Source organism: Onychomys torridus, chromosome 21 (genome assembly GCF_903995425.1).
Source record: "Onychomys torridus chromosome 21, mOncTor1.1, whole genome shotgun sequence".
Classification (NCBI taxonomy): domain Eukaryota; kingdom Metazoa; phylum Chordata; class Mammalia; order Rodentia; family Cricetidae; genus Onychomys; species Onychomys torridus.
In genome coordinates, this window is record NC_050463.1 from 28986626 (window position 1) to 29007351 (window position 20726).

At 38.4% G+C, this 20726-nt stretch overlaps 1 protein-coding gene across 11 annotated transcripts in view; it reads right to left on the minus strand.

The window, feature by feature from the left end:
- Window positions 1-20726, minus strand: part of Birc6 (baculoviral IAP repeat containing 6) — a 185646-nt gene that overhangs the window by 138871 nt on the left and 26049 nt on the right. For all 11 annotated transcript variants that reach the window (XR_004943402.1, XR_004943403.1, XM_036171155.1 and 8 more), the window contains exons 4-8: window positions 20431-20624; window positions 16488-16599; window positions 15595-15677; window positions 11582-11965; window positions 5895-5953 (exon numbers count right to left, since the gene is read on the minus strand). Coding sequence is in view for 9 of the 11 variants with exons in the window: in XM_036171155.1 (XP_036027048.1) it covers window positions 5895-5953; window positions 11582-11965; window positions 15595-15677; window positions 16488-16599; window positions 20431-20624 (832 nt within the window). In the remaining 2 variants the exon portion in view is untranslated. The remainder of the gene's footprint in view (window positions 1-5894; window positions 5954-11581; window positions 11966-15594; window positions 15678-16487; window positions 16600-20430; window positions 20625-20726) is intronic.

Sequence of the window (20726 nt, forward strand, 5' to 3'; positions counted from 1 at the left end):
GGTAGAGAGAGAATTTAGTCATTACTTTAGTATTAAAAGAATAGAATTTCTAGACTTCAATTCTAAACCAAAAAATACACCCAATATTATTTGTGCATTGTAATTTATGCACTCTCTCAAATACTATAATCTCAATTCCTTTTTTTTTTTTTTTTAATACTTTAAGATTCAAAGCACCATTTCTTCTCTCTTGGTCCACAATGCTGACAGTCAGATACAAAAACCCCACTAGAGTCAACCGTCAATCCAACGAGACTCAGGTAATCTAATACTGAACTGAAAATTCTTTCCACCAATCTTGGTTTTGGTTTTTATTCCTTTGTTTTTTTCTTTCTTTCTTTCTTTCTTTTTTAATTTCTCAATAGTAAGAATCAGTCAGTAACAACAATGTAAAAACCACTCTAATTATAGGGAAAAATAAAGAAAATTTAGAACTGCTTTTATAATTAGGTAGTAAGATAAGAGTCAAGGAAATATTAAATAGAATGTCTATATGAAGATTGAAAGTACAAGTAACTAGTAAGTTAAGGGATCAGTGAACACCACTTAAGTGTCCTGATACTATACCGTCTCTTCAGCAACTTAAGTGTTAGCCAGAATGTCCCATTATCTGGGATAATCATTACCACTAACCTCTCAAACAGAAATCTTTTCTAACTGAAGCAGAAGAACCAGACTGTCTGTTCCTTTCATACTGTGGCTAGAAAAACAAACAGCCACTATACTACATAGCATTGTCTATATCTACTTTCTCAGACTGGAAACTCAGAGTGAAAAGTAAAGTATTTTTACAGCTTTGACCATGTATAATATATCCTGGAGATGCTTACTTATCTGTTGGACTAAACTAAAAAATTTAACTTTTTAAAGTTGTGACAAGAAATTGTTCAAATAGAACAGTTTTATAGTAGGTCAACTAAAGCCACAAAGCACACACAAAGTTAAGACAATATTTAAAGTAAATGACATGCACAATGAAACTGTTTAAAAGGAAATGATAGACTAGGTTTGGTAGCTCACGGCTATAATCCCAACATTCAAGAGACCGAGTTGGATTACTCTGGGATGAGGCCAGTCTGGGCTATGTAGTGAGTTCCAAGCTAGGATACAGTGTGAAACCCTGTTCAAAGAAAGCAAAGAACTAGAAATAGATATACAACAGAAAAATACAGCAAGTGGCCCTATTTTTTCATTCCTCTTATAACCACTCAATGCACCTCTGGGAAACAGGGGAACTTTGGTGAGAAAATCTGACATCTCTAACTATTCCTTCTTCAATTTCTATTTGTAGTGTCCTGGAATAACAGAGCCTCATGCAGGTCAGGCAACCACTCTGCCACTGAACCATAGCCAGGCCCTTAATTCAAAGTTTCTACTAGAGACCAACTAGACCACATAATAAATTTTATGCAACATACCTGCATTTCCCTTCCCTTTGGGTAATCCCTCTGCAGCTCGCTTTCTTAAGTACTGTCAAAGCCACAGCTTCCAAGAAAGAGTCATACTTCCTGAGCTAAGCAACTGGATTGTCATGGCTCTTTCCTAAAGTCAAAGTTCAACTGGGACTCAATTCTTATGCTAACCCTTCTCTGCAGTCTTCATGAGAAGTCATGTTTTCTTAATTCAGATATGGTTCAGACACAAAACTAGTCTCTTTGAAATTAACTGGGAACTTTCAAAATTTACAATCTTCAACCAAAAAACAGATGTCTCTTATTGTGTACTCATAATTTTGAGGTTAATATATTCTAAAGTTCTTTGAACTATGTCATTCAAATTAATACAAATCATTTAGAGTTGTAAAGTTCTGAAATGGCACCTAAAATTTTTTAAGATGCTACAGGATAAGACTATATCTCTCAGCTGGTCTTGATGGCCCACACCTTTAATCCCAGCACTACAGAGGCAGGTGGATCTCTGTGAGTTCTAGGCCAGCCTGGTCCACAAAGCAAACCAGATTCCAGCGCAGCCTGAGCTACACAAAGAAACCCTGTCTCACAAACCCAAAAATAAATAAATAAAATTAAAGAAATATTTTTTAAAAAAAGACTACATCTCTCATACTAACAAGTTTAGGTATGCTTATTCCATAATCCTCCAAAAAGTTACTGATATACAAACATATAGATAGCCAAGCTGTGGTGGCAAGCAACTTTGAATCCCACACTCGGTAGGCAGAGGCAGGCAGATCTCTGAGTTCAAGGCCAGCCTGGTCTACAGAGCAAGTTCCAGCATAGGCTCCAAAGGTACACAGAAAAACCCTGTCTCGAAAACAAAACAAAACAAAAAAAAAGAAAGAAAGAAAAAAGAAAAAACCCCTTTCTCTCTCTCTCTCTTTCATTATTTATTAAAAAAATAATAAAAACATATAGGTGCTGGGTGGTGTTGGCCCACACCTTTAATTCCAAAGGCAGAGGAAGGCAGATCTCTGTGAGCTCTAGGCCAGCCTACACAGGAAAATCCCCTCTCAAAAAACCGAAGGGGGGTTGGGGATTTAGCTCAGTGGTAGATCTAGCAAGCTCAAGGCACTGGGTTCGATCCTCAGCTTAAAAAAAGGGGGGGGGGGATTTAAAAGTATAGGTTAGAAACTATATATTTAAAATTAGTTTCCTATGAAAGAATAGCTTGCTGGCAAACCCCAAATGAAAGAAATTAACTAGAGCTGGGAAGATGGCTCAGTCAGTAAATAACCTGCCTTGTAAGAAAACTTGAAGGATCTGAATTCAATGTCAAGAACCCATGTAAAATAAGCCAAGCATGCAAGTTAAGTAGACTTGTAAGCAGCACTGGGGAGGCCAAGACCAGCACGTCCCTGGGGATCACTGGCCACAGTCTAGCCAAAAACTGGTAAACTCTAAGTCAATTGAGAGGTTCTATCTGAACAAGAAAAACACTGGAGATATTTGGTCTCCACACACATGAACACAAAACTCATGTACATGACATATTAAACACAAATAAAGGAATATAAAATTTTTTGAACTGCAAGGACTCTAATCCCTTACTACCGTGACCTTCTAATTCTATTCAAAGACAACACTTATGTACCAAAAAGAATATACCATAAGGACCCTGGGTAGTACCACACACCTTTAATTCCAACACTCAGGAAGAAGAAGAAGCCCATAACTCTGAGTTCAAGGCTAGCCTAATCTATATAGCAAGTCCCAAGCCAGCCATAGCTACATAAAAAAGGTCCTGTGTCAAAAATAAATAAATAAATTATATATATATATATATATATATATATATATATATATATATATATATATATATATTCTAAACTAAAGTACATCCTAAGGCAATGTGAAAAATCAACAAGCACAGATGAAAGCGTAATAACAGAAGATAAATAAGAATATAGTCCAAATGCAAGTATTATTTGAGGGATCAAACAAAGTCTTGTTACTGTATAAACCCAGCTAATCTAACTTGTAGCAATCCTCCTAATTACAGTCATCCTGACAGATTGTGGTATGTGCCAGCGTGCCAAGAAAAATGTAAGTACTATTAATCCCAAAAAATATATACTAAGCTCCTTAGAACAAAGGAAAAAACAAAGTTATGGCATACAAGTAGGTTACTATAGTTAAAACCAAGTACTTAAGAAGAGAAAGAGGGGCCGGGTGGCGGTGGTGGTGGCGCACGCCTTTTATCCCAGCACTTAGGAGGCAGAGGCAGGTGGATCTTTGTGAGTTCAAGGCCAACCTGGTCTACAAAGCGAGTTCCAGGAAAGGCGCAAAGCTACACAGAAAAACCCTGTCTTGAAAAACAAAACAAAACAAAAAAAAGAAGAGAAAGAGGGACATGAATGAACACTTACTGCAAATACTTCACAAACAAAGCCCTGAAACCCAGAATGAACTGAAGCTAACAAAGTTCAAGGTTTCAGAAGGACTCCAGTGCACACCCTATTTTTCTATACAGGATTAAGAAACTGTAATATCATGCTGTTTCTGTCTTTGTAAAAGCACAGCAAAGGAGGAAAAGATCATTGATTTTATTAGGCTAAACTGTGTGCATTGGGTTTGTGTGTGGCCACACACAACATGGAGCATGTGAGGAGGTCTGAGGAAAACTTGTGGTACTCTGCTATCTCCTTGCACCTCAGAGATCAAACTCAGGTAGCTCCTCAGGGTTGGCAGTAAGCACCAACCACCTGCTGAACCATCTTGCCAGCCTGGTTAACTTTATTTATTTTATGTGTTTTGCTTGCATGTATGCCTGTGTGAGAGTGTTGGGTCCCCTGGAAATGACAGGTATGAGCTGCCATGTGGATGCTGAGAACTGAAATCAGGTCCTCAGGAAGAGCAGCCACTGCTTTTAACCACTGAGCCATCTCTCCAGTCCCCTAGTTTAAACTTTCTAAATGAAATCAATTCTTTACTTTTCTAGAATTACATATCTATCATTCAGGGCATTTTCATGCCTTTTTTGGTTTCTTCTAGGTCTAAAAACTTCAAAACTGAGATCCCAAACAGCAACTTCAAGAACATTTCACAGAGAATCAGAATTTAGAGAGCATTTACTATTCTATAGTAACTATAGTTTCTAACGACTACACTACACGAACCCGTTTCTTCTAAAGACGTTAAGCATGTTATATGTCTTTAACATGTTCATGACATGACATTAAGTTACAGTCACAATAACCATCACTTTTAAAAAAAAAGAAACTGGGCATTTTTCAGGTACAATGCACAATTCTTTATATGCAGTTACCTTATTCAACCCTATGAATAATGTATGTTAAATATCATTATTTTACAGTTTAGGAAATATAATTAAATCATAATAGATTGGGATTTATACTCTAACCTGAGAGGGCAGGAGCATATGGGCCAACTGGTGTAAAGCTTGTACAATCCTGATTATTTAATAAGTTCAGATTCCCAGCACCCATGGAAACCAGCCAAGCACAGGAGTGTCTATTTGTAACTCCAGCACTGGGGGAACATAGACAGGTAGAACCCTGCAGCTTGTTGACCAGCTAGCAGAGTCAAATAGACAAGCTCCCAGTTTAGTGAAAGAATGTTTCCATGGTGTTTCCACACCTTAATCCCAGCACTTGGAAGGCAAGAGGCAGATGGATCTCTGTGAGTTCAAGACCAGGCTGGGGCTACAGAGTGAGTTCTGAACTCTGTCTTAAAAAACCAGACAGTCAAAGTGAGAGTGAGAGAGAGAGAGAGTGAGTGAGTGAGAGAGAGAGAGAGAGAGAGAGAGAGAGTGAGTGAGTGAGAGAGAGAGAGAGAGAGAGAATGAAACTGACTGAGACGTTTATAAACAACAGATACATCCAACACATCAACCTCTAGCTTCCTTGGGCACGTCAACAGATGAGTACACTCAAACACATATGTGCCATAATACTGAGGGGTTTAAGGCAATAAGACCGTGGTGTTCACTATCAGCCTAAGCTGCAGAGCAAGCCCCAGGCCAGCCTGAGCTACATGAACCATGTTACTTTACCTTACTATTTTATGGATAAACAAGGCAATATCCACTTGATGCAGCAATGCCTAGAAGTTCATAGTTTCAGCTTTTTTGAGATAGAAGAATTTTTATTTATTTAAATGTTATACTTATTGACTATAAGTATACTATAGCATACAACTAAACACAATTTTCATACCCTGGCATATGTGACACAAATTTAATATACCTAATACTTTATTCCCTTTGAATAAAATGGTTGTCATTTAAATTTTAATTAGAGAACATAATATTCTCATACTTAATTCAAGACCTCTGAAAAACACAGAAAACTGAAATAGTGTATCAGTAAAGATTTCCAGTTTCATAAGGAAATTAAGAATTAATTGGTATTAAGATTTATTTCTAACTGTAGAAATATAAGGATATATAAAATACATTAGCTAAGGTTTTTTACATACCCGTCACAGAATCTGATCTGGAATGCTCTTCGCTGTCTGAATCCTCCAGTAAATCATCGCTTAAAAGACAAAGAACAATTTAAACTTTAAAAAAAAATTCTTTACCTTATGGGCTAGGGAGAGACATCAGCTACAGTGTAGGAGCCTGGCATATATAAGGGTTCAATCCCAGGCACCCAAAAAACAGAACACACATGGAATAAGAAAGCAAGAAGACACAGCATAGCTGTGTGTGGCTTGTCTCTGGTCCTTTAGAAGGGGCAGTGCTGAGGATCAAACTTGGAACCCTATGTGTTCTTCTCCAGGACTGTTAACTCTGGGCCAGGGGCTGGAGAGATGACTCATCAGTTAAGAGCAGGAGTTGCTCTTCAAAGAGAATCCAGGTTCAGTTCCCAGCACCCACATACATGGTGGTTCAGTTTTTTGAGGGCTCTGATCCCTTCCTCTGACCTCCATGGCACAAGATATGCACATGGTGCACATACATACATGCAGGCAAATACTCACATACCTAAAATAAAATGTTTAAAATGTTTAAAAAAAAAAATTACTGAGCTATAACCCCAGTGTTAAAACCAGTATGGACGAAACACAAGCAATATACAAACTGCTAAAAAGAACTATGATATAAATAAGTTTGATACATAACTAATAAACAATTATAAATCATGAAATGAATGACTACATTGGAGAATTTTGTGTGGAAGGAAGCCTCTAAACCTCTGCAACACTTGTGGTAGGTGAAACTGACTGGAGATAACTTATGAGAATGGCAGCTAGTAAAACTTGAACTTGTAGTAGTAAAATATTAACAACTACTGTCAATTCAATACAATTACTTACTCTAAAACCAAAAACAGCTAGACACATGTTTTTGTAATGTATTTTATATGTGTATTCACACCAACAGCCACTCTGTTTTTGTCCTGTGCTTTTGTGTGTTCATTCTATGAGACATGCAGGATTAAGTGTCACAATCAAAAGACAGGAGTAGGGGCTGGAGAGATGGCTCAGCAGTTAAGAGCACCGACTGCTCCTCCAGAGGTCCTGAGTTCGATTCCCAGCAACCACATGATGGCTCACAACCATCGGTAATGAGATCCAGTGCCCTCTTTTAGGCTGCAGGCATACATAATAAATAAATAAATCTTTTAAAAAAGACAGGAGTAAAGACAAGACAACAGTCTGTCTTTGGCCTTTCTCTCAGTTGTCAGTTCCCCTCTTTGTATCAACCTTTATTCATATTCTCAGATGTAACAGCCAAGCTCTGTAGCCTACTGACCAACATAACATATCAACAGTACCTTTTTATCTTAAGGCAATTCTTTTCTTCAATAATACACTGTAATGAAATCCACAGTGCTTAGACATTTACTAATGATAATTTCCATTTAAGATTGCTGGGAAAGTATCAAGCACACACCTGTCTTTCTAGCTACCTGAGAGGCTGAGGCAAAAAGACTTTTGCGCTAAGCGTCTGGGCAGCCTGGGAAAACAGTGGGACTTTCTCTATAAATTAACCCAACCCCTCTTAGAAAAAAAAGAAAAAAAGAAAAAGAAATTCCAAGGTAATGTTTAAAATTGAGGGGTTTTTTTTGTTTTTTTTTAACCAATGTTGACAAATGCTCTGTGCCTTCAGTTTTTTGTAAGTGGTATTAATAGATAAATGGAGCAAATTCAATTCATATGATTAGCTTTTCTGGTATTGTTAAGTTTTATTGTTCAGTGTTGAGCCTCCTGAATGCTGGAGAATACTCTACCACTGAGCAGTATCACCAGATCCCACTCCAACACACTATAGTTTCAAATAATAAAAAGCGTGTAAAACAAGCTTAGGATCACCTGCTAATTAGCTTCAAGAATTCAAATCCTAATCACAAGGATAAACCTAAAAAACTAAATTCTAAGAAACATACTGTACTTGAGAGCTAGAATAAGCAGATATAAAGCAAGAACACACTGGGTTTCAACTACCAAAGGACTTTTTAGTATTAACTAAGTATTACCTAACTGTACTAAGATTTAAAAAAAAAAAAAAAAATACAGTATTTTTAAAGAAAAATTCACGAGTCTGGACATTACAGAGGTCTGAAAGTCTTCAAAAACATAATAATCTATCCCTAAAATATTTTATAAGAATTCTAAAATAGGGCTGGAGAGATGGCTCAGAGGTTAAGAGCACTGGCTGCTCTTCCAGAGGTCCTGAGTTCAATTCCCAGCAACCACATGGTGGCTCACAACCATCTGTAATGAGGTCTGGCGCCCTCTTCTGGCCTGCAGACATACAGACAGACAGAATACTGTGTACATAATAAATAAACAAATCTTAAAAAACTGATCCAACACACGCTTTAAAAATGTAAGACGCAAATACACTTTCCCAAACCAGACAGTATGGATCACAAGTCCTCTGGGGTCCCTGTATTCTCATTCCTGCCTTTGCCAACCGCTCTACAATAAATGCATTTACTCCTGTACTAGACAGTGTTTACATGATACCAAACCTTCTACTTAGTAATATACAATATAATCACAGGCAAGTCACAAAAGCTAGTTAATACTACATTTTTTTTAACGAAAACTAATCAAGTATCATGTATGTTTACCAATGTCACAGTAACCTCAAAAATGAAATTCAGAACAGATTTGTCAACTCAACAAAGTACACAACAAAGCCAGGCATAGTAGTGAATACCATCTCAGCACTTGGGAGGCAGAGGGAAGAAGATCAAGAGTTCAAAGCCAGCCTAGGATATACATGAGATCCTGTCTCAAAAAGGAAATATATATGACAAGTACAGCACCTAGAGATACATGTTACTTCATTTAAATTAAGTATGTTGTCAAATCTTCTTCATTGAATAAATTGAGAATTATGTCAAATGTTTTGTAAGAAATGATTAAAAGTAATTCCTAAGGAAATTATATTGTTAATAACTTTAAATTCAAATTTAATCACAAATCAGTATGTTTTACTTAAAGCTAATGAAACCCACATTTGATATTTGTAGATTATATTTTGTGCCACACAAAGTCAGAAGTATTCCTATTCACTAGTAATCCAGCCAGACTCAGTTACCTCTGGGACAGCAGAGTAACAGAAGTCAAGATCAGAGATGATACATCAATGCTGGGTTTTGTTTTGTCTTAAAAGGAGGGTTATCAATTCTGTAATCCAGGCTGGCAATTCTGCTTCAACCTCCCCCATGCTGGGATTCAGGTATACACCATAATGCTTGCTGTTTCTTTGTCGTCTCCCTCAGCTCCTCCCCACCTTTTTGTGGAAGAGAGGGAGGCTGGAGATTAAGCTTTTCTTTGCCCTTTTTGTAGAGTTAAGCACTGTATATAACAGAACGGAATCCCACTGTGTCATCCTTTTTTTTTTGGGGGGGAGGGTGTTCCAGACAAGGTTGCTCTGCATAGCCTTCGCTGCCCTAGAACCAGCTCTACAGACAAAGCTAGCCTTGAACTCATAGAGACTGGCCTGATTCTACTTCCCAAAGTGCTGGGATTAAAGGCGGCACAACCACCGCCTGGCCCTGTCATTTCTTTTAAGTATTTCTTCACGTTTGTGTTCTGATTCAACCAATCCTGGATGTATTTTAAGCTTCTGTCATTAACTATGTAATACGTGGGATATTTCTGCTGGAAATAACGAAAGAGTACATATCTAGTCTAGATACGTATACATACATGAAAGATACATTTTTTTTCAGAAGAGGAATGTGGTAATCCTAGAAGCCTACTATGATGCAACTTTTAATCCACAAATTCAAAATGTAAAACAAAGTTCTAATGGAAAAGCAGGGTTTAAAATTATAAGCCAATTTCATGATCTTCCATAATTACCCACTAAACCCCTTAATAAAACAAAAATCAAGAATTCTTAGTTCTAGTGCTATTAGCAAAGATGTTAATAAAAACTCAGACAAGATCTCAGGTCCAATTCCTTTATCTTCCAGTCCAATGCTATTACCAAGATAAACTACACAAACTTCCCAATTTATATGCTGTGAACTGTCAATTCCACAATTTTCATTTAACAAAAGTCTGCATTACTTAATAAAAGCACATTGTAGTAGCACACCTTTAATCCCAGCACCTAAGGCAGAAGCACAATCATTTGTGACTTTGAGGCCAATATGGTCTACATCACAAAAATCAGGGGGTTGGGGATTTAGCTCAGTGGTAGAATGCTTGCCTAGCAAGCGCAAGGCCCTGGGTTTGATCCTCAGCTCCACAAAAGAAAGAAAGAGAAAAAAAAAAGGAAAAATCAGACCAACCAGGGATGCACAAGAAAATCCTGTCTCAAAAGCAAAGGACATAGACTGCAGTATAAAATCAATCACATCAGTAACACTGGACACCGAGAGGTAAAAGGCAGATACTCACAGTGTATACAGTTAAAGATGATGCTCCTTTTCACATCACCACTGACAGTCTTAACAGGGATAGCTGCTACTATTTATCACAAACTGAATGGCTATATGAAATCCTTCATTCTAGTATGTGAATGAAACAGAGCCATGTGATATTGGCCCAATTCAAAGTCAAGAAGTGGAGACTCTTGGAAAACGAGAGGGTTTCCTTGACTCTCCTCCCCAATCCTATAGATCAGAGATACAGTCACCAAAACCAAGAATCTACCAAAGACGACAGGGAGACAACTCAATTATAATGCCTCAATCTCTGTGTAGGCTGCACTCCACCTCTGGGGAGGGAATAATGCAGGACAAAAAACAGCAAGGCATTTCTCCCTTACTACTAGTACACTATTCCAAATAATTAGAGCCTCTTGCCTCATCTAAAGTCACTTTGCTACTCATTAGTGAAATCCACTTCCACAACTTGAGGGATAAAAGAATGGAGAAATTAGAATCATTTGGAACAACTATTTTAAGAACTATCTGGTAAAATGTAAAATTACAAATCCTAATCCACTGGCTTAATTTCAATATTTCAACTTTTTGTTTTATTTTTTGTTCTGTCTCTGGATACTGAAGACAAATGCTACACATTCACTCTAAAGGTGAGCTACAATCCCTAGATTTCAGTTTTTAATGTGGCAATTACTACTAATTAACAGGACTGAGATTCCCTATTTCAAGACTTACACAGTTTGATACTATTGCACAAAAATGGACCTACAAAGTAGCTTCAGACATAATGAATAATTTATCAAATGGATTGTAGCCTCTGCAGTAGAACTGTGACTGCCAGTATCTGCTAGCTGTTCAGCACTGTTTTTCATTATCGTCTATTTATTCTTAGTTACCTGCCAGTATTTCTACCAACTCTTGTCGGCCTCTAGTTATAAAACATAAAGGAAAATGTAATTTGGAGAAAAACTGTATATTACACACAGTGTCATTTCCTTTTCGTGTGTGGTTTTTGTTTGTTTTTTGTTATTTTGAGACAAAATTCTCACTCTATGGTCCTCACAGGCATACAACTCATAAAAGTCCTACTGTTAAAGCCACCAGATCTAACTAACCTATGGTATTCTGAATGAAAACTTCTGAGATTCACAATGCTTTCAGATTTCCAGCCAAACAAGAGAATATTTTCTATTCTCTAACTTTTGACCTATTTTTTTTTTTTGCTATCTCATTAACTAATGAAGAAAATGAAATTTAGAAGAAGAAAACATGTACTACTACAAATACCACTGAAACAAGACCACATACCTGTCTCCTTCCAGTTTAGGTATGTCTGAGCAACTAGAGGAGTCCTCTAGCCATGCCAAAGTCGGTCTCCTTGAATCAACTCCTGAGCTTGGGTCTCCTGATAGGATCAGTTGTTGTACAATTGCTGGATCGTAGGCATTAATTTCAAACTTCAAGTGCACCTTCATGAGTTTGGAGACGTCCCATACACAGATCTTCCCACGTTTGGTGGCAGCAGCTAGAAACTGTGGACAGCTCCCCGACCCAAAGCAAGATATTCTGTCAGCTCCGTCTGCAGAAGGCAGCTGTGCAGGGCTTGTGGCCAGTGTGACCGACAAGGGAACATTCTGGGTGTGCTCGCCTTTCACAAAGGGGCAGTTCGGGGAATGTCTCTCGTGTTCAGACCTTTACAGAGTAAAAAGGGAAAGTTTACTTAAGAGCAAAGCAGAAAGAAACTCAAAGACTGCCTTCTTTATGTATGCATTTAAAAAGTCTTAGTTCTAATAAATCATCATGGTCTCGTTTGGCTGGATGGAGAGGACGGGGTGGATGATAGACTGGAATGGAACCCAGGGCTTTGAGCATGCTGAACAAGTACTCTACCACTCAGCTGTACTTCCACCCCTCAACTGAACTTAGCTTATTAAGTTCACTAAATTTTATTCAATCATTCAGTGTTTACATGGTCTATATTCTAGATGCTTATTCTTAGCAGTTTTACTCACTTTAATGACTACACGTGTGAAATCATTACTAAAATGCAATTCACGACAAATTATTTGCCCAACTTCCTAACTCTCTTCTATGTTTCTTTTTGGTTTTCTGTTGTGTGTTTCCTTGTATAATTTTTCTACTTGTAATTTCAAAGAGGTACTTGAGGACAGGATCCTGCTACCAAAGATGGAAAAACTTTGTTTCCTCACGAATAAAATTTGACTCATGAAACACATTGTTCTTCTGAACACACATATTTCTTTTCACATTGCACCTGCTGTTTACTATAATGACACCCTGGGCCATTTGCAATGCACAGATTTCTTTTGCATTAAATCCTTTTGCATTAAACCACAAAGAACATATTTGAGCTACAATCTCTCCAGGCTAACTTCTAGGGCCTTTTTTCTCTTCTTACCATGTCGTACCTCAGTTTTAACTTTTTAACTAAGTATTTGTAGTCACATGTAATTGTGTAAAATAAAAGTAAAAGCTAGCAGTAATATCTAATCCTAGGAATCTTTTATCCGACCTTCCAGATAGACATTAAGATTTTTTTTTTCTTTTTTTGAGCTAAGGATCGAACCTTAAGATTTTAACTAGTATAGTTCTAAAATGCTTTTATTCATTTGTGCACACTAAGGAAGAAGCAGGGTTATTGCTTCAAACACTTAAATCATTAGTGGCACTGAGAGAGCCATTCTGCAGTACCTTTCATGAAACAAGAACACACAGAACGCTACTGTCAGTGATCACTAGAGAATATCAAGTTCTTCTAATTCTCCACTGCTCATCTATCATGCATTTGTCACATTATAGTTGCTATAGAACTTTTTTTTTTTTTTAAAGAAAATCATAGTCTCAGTATGCAGCCACAGATGGCATCAGAGTCAAAAAAGATCCACCTGGCTCTGCCTTCTAGAAGCCACTGCACTCTTGATTGGCATTTAGGACCTTTCCAGTTTTTATTGCAATGGCCAAACTTGTCACAACACCAAACATACAAAAGGAACTAACTCCTTAGTGTAGAGAAGTAAAAGCAGAACCGACAGGAAGTATTTCTTTTATTTCTTGAAGAATTCAATCTCCCTACAAACTCAGCTCACACAAGTAAAATATCATGGTCTTATTTTCCCCTTTAAATTGCCCCCTTTTTCTCTCTTAAAAGATTTGGAAAGCACCCATGCTCACCAATCTAGTTTCTCACCTATGCACTTAAGAGCAGTGAACTCCAAATATCAGACTACCAAACTCTTGAGAGTTTTTGGAATCCCATATTCTGGTACATTCCAAACCTCCCAGCATATCAAGAAAAGATGGCACTTAGCTGCCCAAGCTGAAAATTTGAATCTGCCTCCCCAACACAAAAGGTTATGACTACAGGTACCATCCAAGCTGACCACTGTGGTTTACACTTGTAATTCCAACCCTCAGGAAGCTGAGGAGGATAAATGACATGAGTGTGAGCCCAGCCTAGTTACACAGTGAGTTGATGTGTAGCCTCGGCTCACTTTAGGATTGACTCCATTTTCAAAAGAGACAGTTTTGACTGGGTGAGGTCGCGCATTCCTGTGAACACAGAACATGGTGGCAGGAAAGATCAAGAATTTGATGTGTGCAAGGTGACACACAACTTTAATCTCAGCACAACAGAGGCAGATGCAGGTCGATCTCTTTCCGTTCTAAGTAAGTTTCGTCTATCCAGTGAACCAAAGCTACACAGTGAAAACCGATCTCAAAAGAGGCGGGGAGAAGTAAAACCAACCTCTACTGCATTGTGAGTTCCAGATAAATTTGGGCTGTGTGAGACCCTGTCTCACGTACATATGTGCATTATTAATGTGTGTGTGTGTGTGCGCGCGTGCGTGCGTGCGTTTGTGTGTTGGGGCCAGAGATACAATTCCATGGCTAATAGTACTAGCTGCTCTCACAGAGAATCTGAGTTCATTCCCATCACTCATAGCAGGCACCTCACAACCTCCTGTAACTCCAGTTCCAGGAATCATTTGCCTTTTCTAGCCTCTGAAGGCACCCTCATATACATGTGGGTACAAACACAAACATACATATAAACTAAAACCTAGAATAAACTAAAACTAAAATAAAATTTTAAAGCATGCATTACATGCTATAATATCGTTGTTTAATTTTTTTCAGGTGTACATTAAATGACTGTTTTCACATGATCACTACATTCATATCAGCTTATCAGCTTACATAAAACCTCAAAATCAACTGTAGTACAATCTAAATGAAATAGCTGAAAACCTTATTTTCTATCCCTTACTAGACATGCACCCTTGGAAAACTTTTATTTTCTTCATTTTAAAATGAAATAATGTGCCAGGCGGTGGCGGCACATGCCTTTAATCCCAGCACTTGGGAGGTAGAGCCAGGCGGATCTCTGTGAGTTTGAGGCCAGCCTGCTCTACAAAGCAAGTTCCAGGAAAGGCGCAAAACTACAGAGAAACCCTGTCTCGAAAAAAAAAAGAAAAGAAAAGAAAGAATGTATAACAGAGTACGGTGTGGCAGTACCTGACAGTGAATCCACACACTGGGGAGGATCAATCAGTTTATAACCTGCCAGATCGATAATACGAGCTCCAGACCAACCAAAACAACCAAATGGTGAGACCATCTCTCCAGCCCTGTTGTATGCTATAATTCAGACTTTAGACATCCTCTAAAAAGTTACTTGGGGCTGGAAAGATGGCTCAGCCGATAAAGGCTAGGCTCACACCAAAAATATAAGGGTTCAGTTCCCAGTACTCACAGCTGTGTCTCCAGTCACCGGGGAGGGAGAGAGGGTTACTTAAAATTAGAACTGTAGGCCAGGCGTTGGTGGAGCATGTCTTTAATCCCAGCGCTCAGGAGGCAGAGGCAGGTGGATCTCTATGAGTTCAAGGCCAGCCTGGTCTACAGAGCAAGATCCAGGAAAGGCACAAAGCTACACAGAGAAACCCTGTCTCAGAAAAAAAAAAAAAAAAAAATTAGAACTATATATGTTAAGTACCTCCCCTTGATTGAGTCTCTATTCACCTTTCTTCAATGGTCAGAACTACACAGCAGAATTATTGCTAGGGTAGATTTAACAGCCTCTCTGGTCTGGTGAGAACCTATATCTTTTGGCACTTTCCCCATGCAGATTTTGGAAAGTCTTGTGATAGAATATAGACAGACAATCTCACTCTCTTAGGACAGTGACAATAACACAGAGCAAAAAGACAAGAAGATTATATCAAGATCAGAAAAGTAAACTTTAGAAGCACTATAATACTAACTTAACTTAGCCTACTATGCCTAGAAAACTCAATACTCACCAAGGTTCATCCGTAGGCTCCCAACAGACAAGACATACACTACAAGTAAAGCACATGGCTCTATCATCTCCAGATGAGGCAGGCTGCAAAATATGTTAAAATGGAGGAGAGAGCAAGGAAGCAGGCAGGTACAGAAGGGAAGAAAAGGAGATAAGAGAAAGAGGAAGGGAGGAAGGAAGCAGGTATGGAAGGGCAAAAGAGAAAAAGGGAAGAACCAATCATTAAAACAGCTTTTCAATAATAACTCTTCAAAAAGTTCCCAATTTCAAGTGTAATTTTCTAAGGAAAAAAAGTTATAGTACTACTCTGCTCATACATAAATAAGTTCAAAAAATTTGCAGTCCAATGAGGGCAACACAGTGAGCCCTTGTCTCAAAAGTAAATATATAAATAATTAAATGCAGTGTTTCACTGCATGTTTCTGGCTGGTCTGCAACTCACAATCCCCTCCCCAAGCCTCCCAAGTGATAGCATTTCAGGTGTATACCACTACTTCTGCCTTGTAAAATTATTTATTGCATTACTTCAAGAATCTACTACTAGTTTATAAAAGCAGTCAAACACTGAAAAATACTCAAATATCCAAGGAGAACATTTCCCAAAACTGACATTTAAAGACCACATGAACTTGATAGCCAAAAAAAAAGCAAATGTATCTAAACTGAAAAGTAACTATTAAATAATTCATTAATTACTTGCCCCCTAAATTCCCAATACAGGACACAGGACTGGCATCACAACCAAATATGTGGCAAACAAAACTCACAAGCACATATACAAACAACCAATAGCTAGATTACACAAAACACTTTTAAAAGGAAAGGTGTTTTAATTAAATGCTGGGCTTACTGAAAACTGTACTAGCACACTTGGGAAATACATATATTTTTTACCTGGTGATAAAATCCAGCTTGAGCCATGGGATCTGGCTGTGCCCACCTATAGCCAACATGAGGCCATGAGGTGAATGTCTCCCTTCTGTTAGCCTCACTATACATCAATGCCCTAAAAGTAAACAAACAGCACATACTTGGAGCGAGGAATCAAACCAAAGGGAAACTCTAATTTAATGCTACAGAAAGAAAATTACTGAAATATCAAAATCAAGTGGGAAAGAAGTTGGGTGGTGGTGGCACATGCCTGTAATCTCAGCACTCAGGAGGCTGAGGCAGGTGGATCTCTGTGAGTTCAAAGCCAGCTTAGTCTACAAAGAGAGTTCCAGGACAGCCAGAGCTACAAAGAGAAACACTCTCTCGAAAAACCAAACCACCAAAAAAAAAAAAAAAAAGGAAAGAAAAGAAAAAGTGGGAATGATTATGTTCAAATTTTTATTTTCAACACGTTCCCTTACAAATTGTAAAGAAAAAGAAAAGCTGGTTAATGACTACAGCAACTAAATAATTCCACAGGTAGATTAAGTTAACTAATAGTGAATCAGCCCAGAGGAAATGAGGACAGGCAAGAGAACCCTGCACCTTTTCCTCAGCCAGCTGACAGTGGGCCTCTCTCTCTGCTACACTAAGCATTTAAGCAGTGCTTGCATATTATTTGCTTTTTTAGTTGTTTTTTTAACTAGAAATCGGTTTTTTGTCCTTTCTCTTGGAAAATCTTCCTCCAGGGCAGCTACATACTTTAGCAAATTTTAATTTAGTTTAGTATTGCTTAAGACAGGTCTCAACTGTGCAGCCCTGGCTATCCTGGAACTCACTATGCAGGCTTCAAACTCAGCCAGCCTCTGCCTGCTGGGATCAAAGGTGTATACCACTAGGGCCAGAAACTCTAGCAAATTTCAAAAACCATAATGCAAAATTTAAAAGCCATAATGAAGTCTATAATCCCAGCACTCAGAACCTGAAGCAAGAGCATCATGAGGTGGAAGACAGCCTTAACTAGATAGATTATCTAGAAAACAAAACAATAAAATCTTCACACTTTCATAGTAGAATGCAACACTTCAAGCAGAGACAAGCTATAACTCAAGGTATCAGTATTTAAAAAACAACAACATACTGAAGTCCAAGAGACTTCAAGTAAGAAAGGACTAAGGGCAAGGCTTCCTCTTGCGCTTACAGCTGTATAAATAGTAACTGAAAGATGGAGGTGGGGGGAATCAGGAAAAACAGACCAGAAACATTGAATCTCTAGAGTTCTCCAAAAAGGAATTCACACATAGCGTTCAACAATATTGCCCTAAGTTACTCAGAATTACATTGTGACTTTTAAGAGCATGTACTAGGAGAAGGAGGAGCACATCAATATTAGCACTTGAAGCAGCTGCCTAGCACACACTGAGCCCTTGGATCCAATGCCCAGCAATGCACAGGAAGCACAGGACCCTGAGTTCAGCTCCCAGAAACAAAGTAAAAAGGAAAATTTATCTGATAGCAGTTCTGTTACAACCCAGGAGGCAGCCCCTTGAAGTACACTAATAAATGTTTCCCTTTTTTTTGATTTTTTGTTTTGTTTTTTGAGACAGGGTTTCTCTGTGTAGCTTTGCGCCTTTCCTGGAACTCACTCAGTAGCCCAGGCTGGCCTCAAACACACAGAGATCCGCCTGGCTCTGCTGGGATTAAAGCGTGTGCCACCACTGCCTGGCTAAAAAAACAATTTTGAAGGTTAGAAAGTGTCATGTATAGGTTCTGTATCTATTTTTGAGAAGGAAAGTTGAGAAAGTGTCTCATGTAGCCCAGGCTCCAAAGTCTTTGTAGATTCATTATTAATGAAATAACTTCATTAATTTTGGCGCACCCAGAAGGAACATATGGCTGGATTTGGAACCACCTAGATGACACATCCTTAGGACATGTCTTTGCGAGCATTTCCAGAAGTTCAACTGAGGAGGGGAAAAAAACAAAATAAAATTCAACCCTTAATTTGAGCAGCACTATCCTATACCTGGGTACAGAATGAATAAAAAGGAGAAACTAAGGTGAGCACAAGCATTGTTCTCCCATTCCTGAATACATACAACCAGGCCCATGCTTTGCTCCCATGATGAACTGTAGCCTCAAACTGAGCCTAAATAAACCCTTAAGTTACTTCTTGTCACAAGTAACTAAAACAAAACAGAAATCCTATCTCACGATCTCCATTTCCTAAAATACAACACTTATCACAGTATGCAGGAGCTTCTTTAGAAAGCACTGGAACTGCAAAAGAACTCTGAGGGGCCGATAACATCTCAAGATCTGCACTGCTCACTCAGACAACACTCGCTCTAATCACAAGCTTCTCTTTCTCTGTTCCCACTTCCAAATAGGTTGCAAGAGTATTTTCATGACAGCCATAGCATTTAGCACCTGATATTCAGGAGTGGCATACTCTGTCTAAAAGACAGAGACAACAAACATTACCATATAAAAATCTTTACCACTCGCTAATGTAATTAACACAAGTTGTGTCTGTAATAAAATCACTTAACAAAACCGGGGCAAATGAACGATGTAAAGGATAAACTGCTACATACTATGAATATAAGAGCTATACTTAAAATGAATTAATTCAGTATTATACTTGCTAGCATCACCACATACTATTCATAAACGTACTTCAGGAAAGTACATAGAAAGTGACTCACTCAATGGAAATATGAAAATCAAAATGTTGTATGTGGGACAAAAAATGTGAACATCCAAGCCAGGTGGTGGTGGCACACGCCTGTAATCCCAGCACTCAGAGGCAGGTGGATCTCTGTGAGTTCCAGGACAGGCTCCAAAGCTACAGAGAAACTGTGTCTCGGAAAATCAAAAAAAAAGAAAAAGTAAACATCCAATCAAACCTATCAGGCTTTAAACTCCACTTTAATATTAATCAACTTTAGTGCTTTTAACTTCAACTAACTTATCAAGCTTTTACCAAATATACTATAAGCTTTAGTTTTACAAAAAACAGGTATTCAATGAATCTAAAAAAATTGATAAAGGTATGATTTTCCTAGTACCTTTTAAATCCAGGTCAAACAGCATAAAGATCTTAAGAAAACTATTCCAGTAAATGGGAGACATGGGAGAGCCAGTTTCTTTTCTTTGTGAACTTCATAGGTAACTATAATGTGGGGGGGGCCCTTTTTGGGGGGGGTTCTTGTTTTGGTTTTTTGAGACAGGGTTTCTCTGTGTGGCTTTGCACCTTTCCTGGAACTCACTCTGTAGCCCAGGCTGGGATTAAAGGCCTGCACCACCACCACCTGGCTATAATGTACTTTAATCATACCTACTCACCCCATACCCCTTCAAAGACCTTTTTTAGTATGTTTTTCATTGAGAACTTCACAGATAATTACAATGTATTTGGGCATATCACCCTGCTCCTCCTCCATGAAAACAGTAAGCAATTTTATTTATACTCACATTTCTATACAGTATATTGTCAGAATTCATCGCAAAAGCTAGTAAATTTCATCACTGACAAAATGTTACACACTCAACAGTTATAATTGCTTAAAATGTCCGCAGCATTGGAATCTTCAAAATACAATCTTGGAATCCTCTTAGAGAATAAAAGGTATATTCAACAGCGGCAATCAGCTCACCACAACATTCATGTATAAATGGAAATCTACTTTTTTGTTTTTTTCTTTTTGGTTTTTTCGAGACAGGGTTTCTCTGTAGCTTTGAAGGCTGTCCTGGAACTCTCTTTGTAGACCAGGCTGGCCTCGAACTCACAGAGATCCACCTGCCTCTACCTCCCCAGTGCTGGGATTACAGGCATATGCCACCACCGCCTGGCAGAAATCTACTTTTTAGAATATGCTAATCATAACCAGATTTGCAGTACATTTTGGTTAACCCTAAATCCAGGAATTCAATCTCAGTATACCCCGAAGAGCAAGGGTCCTACCTGTCTACAGAGCGGCCTGGCCCCACGCCAAGTTCTGGACGTGCACTGGGTAAGAGGTAAGACAATCTGTCCATCACCGAGGACGCCACAGGTAAGGCAGCAACATTTTGATTTATTTTCTTGAGTTCATTTACAATGGCACTGGCAATAGACTTCAACACATGATGAGGAAGATGAAATGTAACAGTGGCCCACTGGAAGAAAACAGAAATATGAGCAAAGAGAGAGATACTTCCCCACAGTTTTATTGTTTGAGGATCGAACCCAGGTCCTTGCGCTCTACCACTGAGCTAAAT